Below are 5,000 nucleotides of genomic sequence, written 5' to 3'. Positions count from 1 at the left end.
CGAGTACACGGTGCTGGCCATGATCGCCCTCAACACAATCGTCCTCATGATGAAGGTGAGGAAGAGGAGGAGGACATGTGCTGTACCGTACGCCCATGTGATGTGTTGTCTCATTTAGAAACTGATTATAGGTCTATTGTAGGTCTCTCCCTCGCCTGTCGCCCCTCCTGTTTCTCCTCCTTTCTCCTATCTCTCTTCTCTCTCCTCCTCTCTCTCCTCCCTTCTCCTCCACTCTCTCCTCCTTTCTCCTCCTGTCTCTCCTCCTCTCTCTCCTCCCTTCTCCTCCGCTCTCTCCTCTTTTCTCCTCCTGTCTCTCCTCCTCTCCTCCTTTCTCCTCCGCTATCTCCTCCCTTCTCCTCCACTCTCTCCTCCTTTCTCCTCTCTCTCCTCCTCTCCTCTTCTCCTCCTATCTCTCCTCCTCTCCTCCTTTCTCCTCCTCTCCTCCTTTCTCCTCCTATCTCTTCTCTTCTATCTTCTACCTGCCTCTCTGCCCCTCTCTCTCTCTCTTATTCTCCAGCATCTCTCCATCCTGGGCAGTTGGTTTCTCAGCGCTGGCCTTCGGTCAGGACTGAGGCACCAGTCAGACAGACAGGTGGAGAGACGGAGGGGTGGATGGTCAGAGGAGTGAAGGGGGGAGGAGGAAAGGAGGGGTCGGTTTATTCCCAGACTTGGCCTTTCGTCAGACGGAGCCACCAGACAGACAGATGGAGAGACCGAGGGGCGGAGGGGTGGAGGAGTGGAGGGGTTTGCGGGACGGGAGAGAGGGAGGCATGGAAAGACGGAGGGACGGAGGGACGGAGGGAGGGATGGAGGGTGACTCAGCCGTTATTAAATATTGATCTATACATCCAGAGGCTAGTATTTAATATGAGCTCATTAGCTGCTTCCTCCAGCAGCCAGAGGAATGGCTCTTGCTAACAGCCCCCAGCAGAAGGCTGCTCGCTGGAGCCATCTGTCAGGTGGAACCTGACAGCTACCTGGGGCCTGGGCTGGAGAACAGCAGGTTGAGAGACCAGGGTCAGCGACTAGACTACCAGGGTTAGGGACTAGATTACCAGGGCTAGGGACCAGACTAGCAGGGTTAGGGACCAGACTACCAGGGTTAGGGACCAGACTAGCAGGGCTAGGGAACAGACTACCAGGGCTAGGGACCAGACTAGCAGGGCTAGGGACCAGACTAGCAGGGTTAGGGACCAGACTAGCAGGGTTAGGGACCAGACTAGCAGTCTTAGGGACCAGACTAGCAGGGTTAGGGACCAGACTACCAGGGTTAGGGACCAGACTACCAGGGTTAGGGACCAGACTAGCAGGGTTAGGGACCAGACTAGCAGGGTTAGGGACCAGACTAGCAGGGTTAGGGACCAGACTACCAGGGTTAGGGACCAGACTAGCAGGGTTAGGGACCAGACTACCAGGGCTAGGGACCAGACTACCAGGGCTAGCGACCAGACTACCAGGGTTAGGGACCAGACTAGCAGGGTTAGGGACCAGACTAGCAGGGTTAGGGACCAGACTAGCAGGGTTATGGACCTAGATGCCCCTAGAAAATACAGACTTTGCACGCAGTATGCATACATTTGGGACATACTAACATTGTGGCTTGAAATTTGACCACATCCGTCGCTGTTCATAAAGCGACGTTTGTCCACAGCTGAGATTCCAGAAGATTTAAAAACACCTCCGGCGTGACTTGCACATGTGACATAATTTCCACTGAGCGCAGGATTGTGGGTCAGAATAATTGGCTTGTATACTGTCTTGTATACTGCAAAACGCGACCGGATGTATTAGGACATCCTGGTATTTTTGTCATACGGAATGTAGCATACTATTTATTGGGACATACATCAATATTTGGCATGCTATATAGTATGGAAGTACATGATTCAGAACGCAGACCAGGTCTTAGCTGGGGTGGAGGCTGAATCAGAAGTCCTCTTTGCATGGGGTGATTCCTTCAGTCATTTGCTCCACTGGCCACCAAACCAGGAGTACTAAATCAAACGCACCTGATGTGAGAGGACAGCTTTGTCTGCTTACACGCCAGCTCTCAAACACAATATACTGTACCTACAGTACTGTTCATCTCTCTCTCCCTCTCCTCTGCGTCTGTGTGTGTGTGTGTGTGTCTGTGTGTGTGTGTGTGTGTGCAGTATTACTCCGCCCCACCAGCGTACGAGGCGGTACTGAAGCACCTGAACACGGCCTTCACCGTGCTCTTCTCTGTCGAGTGTGTCCTCAAGATCATGGCCTTTGGCTTTCTGGTGAGGAGAGGGTTCGAACCTAGCTACCTCTGTTAAAATACTATTAAGTTATACAGTTAGTTAGGTATAAGTTATATATTAGGTTAGTGAGGTGCTATGAAAGTTCACTGGCTGAAGAATAGATGTTCTTACCTTACAGAATTATTTTCGAGACACCTGGAACATATTTGACTTCATCACTGTGTTGGGCAGCATCACTGAGATCGTGGTGGACCTGCAGGTAACTGGAACACTACTGTTTTCAGCAAGAGGTAGTAATTAAACATATGTAAGTATTTAAAACATACTTACTGTACTTGGAGTATATAATCATTTACCATTATTTCTCTACCTCCTCACTTTCTCCCTCTCTCTCCCTCCTCTCTCTCTCCCTCCATTCTCTCTCTCCTCTTTCTCCTCCCTCTCTCCCTCCTCTCTCTCCTCCCTCTCCCTCCACTCTCTCTCTCCTCTTTCTCCTCCCTCTCTCCCTCCTCTCTCTCCTCCCTCTCTCCCTTCACTCTCTCTCTCCTCTTTCTCCTCCCTCTCTCCCTCCTCTCTCTCCTCCCTCTCTCCCTCCACTCTCTCTCCTCTTTCTCCTCCCTCTCTCCCTCCTCTCTCTCCTCCCTATCTCCCTCCACTCTCTCTCTCCTCTTTCTCCTCCCTCTCTCCCTCCTCTCTCTCCTCCCTCTCTCCCTCCTCTCTCTCCTCCCTCTCTCCCTCCACTCTCTCTCCTCTTTCTCCTCCCTCTCTCCCTCCTCTCTCTCCTCCCTCTCTCCCTCCACTCTCTCTCTCCTCTTTCTCCTCCCTCTCTCCCTCCTCTCTCTCCTCCCTCTCTCCCTCCTCTCTCTCCTCCCTCTCTCCCTCCACTCTCTCTCTCCTCTTTCTCCTCCCTCTCTCCCTCCCCTCTCTCTTCCCTCTCTCCCTCCTCTCTCTCCTCCCTCTCTCCCTCCTCTCTCTCTTCCCTCTCTCTCTCCTCTTTCTCCTCCCTCCCTCCCTCCACTCTCTCTCTCCTCTTTCTCCTCCCTCCCTCCCTCCACTCTCTCTTCCCTCTCTCCCTCCTCTCTCTCCTCCCTCTCTCCCTCCTCTCTCTCTTCCCTCTCTCTCTCCTCTTTCTCCTCCCTCCCTCCCTCCACTCTCTCTCTCCTCTTTCTCCTCCCTCCCTCCCTCCACTCTCTCTCTCCTCTTTCTCCTCCCTCCCTCCCTCCACTCTCTCTCTCCTCTTTCTCCTCCCTCCCTCCCTCCACTCTCTCTCTCCTCTTTCTCCTCCCTCTCTCCCTCCCCTCTCTCTTCCCTCTCTCCCTCCTCTCTCTCCTCCCTCTCTCCCTCCTCTCTCTCTTCCCTCTCTCTCTCCTCTTTCTCCTCCCTCCCTCCCTCCCTCCCTCCCTCCACTCTCTCTCTCCTCTTTCTCCTCCCTCCCTCCCTCCACTCTCTCTTCCCTCTCTCCCTCCTCTCTCTCCTCCCTCTCTCCCTCCTCTCTCTCTTCCCTCTCTCTCTCCTCTTTCTCCTCCCTCCCTCCCTCCACTCTCTCTCTCCTCTTTCTCCTCCCTCCCTCCCTCCACTCTCTCTCTCCTCTTTCTCCTCCCTCCCTCCCTCCACTCTCTCTCTCCTCTTTCTCCTCCCTCCCTCCCTCCCTCCACTCTCTCTCTCCTCTTTCTCCTCCCTCCCTCCCTCCACTCTCTCTCTCCTCTTTCTCCTCCCTCCCTCCCTCCCTCCACTCTCTCTCTCCTCTTTCTCCTCCCTCCCTCCCTCCACTCTCTCTCTCCTCTTTCTCCTCCCTCCCTCCCTCCCTCCCTCCACTCTCTCTCTCCTCTTTCTCTTGCTCCTCTCTCAGTCAGTGGAGACGTTCAACATGAGCTTCTTAAAGTTGTTCCGAGCAGCTCGTCTGATCAAGCTGCTGAGACAGGGCTACACCATCCGCATCCTGCTCTGGACCTTCGTCCAGTCGTTTAAGGTACACACACACACACACACACACACACACACACACACACACACACACACACAAACACACACTCACACTCCACACTCTCAAACATGCATGCATGTACACTTGCACGTACACACACATGTGCATGTGCATTTACGCACACTCACTCACTGGCACACACACACACACACAGACACTGTTACGATATGATTTAGGAGGTGATGATATTTTTGGATAAGAGTAGTTTTGCAGTACTGGTCAGCTGGGGGTTCCTCAGCCTCGCTCGCCTAGGGGATGATCTCACTAACAGCCACCCCTCCAGTATTCCCCTAATTAGCATCCTAACAGGCCCTTATCCACTGTCTTGCTTGTGGCACAGAAATGATCATTCACAAACTGGCCTGGCCTTTACCCACGGCTAGAGCTCCCGGCGCTGGACCTCGGCGTCGACCATGGTCTGGACTCTGGCTCACTGTCCAGCCCCCACCAGACATCCCCTCCAGCCCCTTCCGGCCTGTGCAGGCTTTGAGAGCTTCTAGAAGAGTCCGGCTCCACCGGCCGATTGTCTGTTTGCGGCAACCGACAACGGTTTCCTCCAGGAAGATCATCCCTCCGGTCCCGAGCGCGGGCGTTCCATGTGTTCTGGTTCTCCCGTAGGCTCCACTCAGGGAGTCCTTTCCAGTTTGCTCCGCATGCCAGAGGCAGACCACGCCCCCAATGACACTGCAACCATTGTCAATTATCATTCTGTATTCTTCACAACAAGCACTAAGTCGGTGATATTCCTGACTCCACAGATACAGATATACAATTACTCATACTGTGGGTTC

At 53.7% G+C, this 5,000-nt stretch overlaps 1 protein-coding gene across 1 annotated transcript in view; it reads left to right on the top strand.

The window, feature by feature from the left end:
- The window catches only part of cacna1ea (calcium channel, voltage-dependent, R type, alpha 1E subunit a), a gene marked incomplete at both ends in the record, with an annotated part of 140,441 nt that overhangs the window by 124,529 nt on the left and 10,912 nt on the right, over nt 1-5,000 (top strand). Inside the window, 4 exons of the mRNA XM_084436141.1 lie at nt 1-55; nt 2,154-2,264; nt 2,404-2,484; nt 4,075-4,194. The exon at nt 1-55 is cut by the window's left edge and continues 110 nt beyond it. Of these exons, the coding sequence (XP_084292267.1) occupies nt 1-55; nt 2,154-2,264; nt 2,404-2,484; nt 4,075-4,194 (367 nt within the window). The remainder of the gene's footprint in view (nt 56-2,153; nt 2,265-2,403; nt 2,485-4,074; nt 4,195-5,000) is intronic.

Source organism: Borostomias antarcticus, assembly GCF_949987555.1.
Source record: "Borostomias antarcticus genome assembly, chromosome: 3".
Lineage (NCBI taxonomy): Eukaryota > Metazoa > Chordata > Actinopteri > Stomiiformes > Stomiidae > Borostomias > Borostomias antarcticus.
The sequence above is the reverse complement of the archived record's forward strand: the minus strand, read 5'-3'. Positions and strand labels throughout refer to the sequence as shown.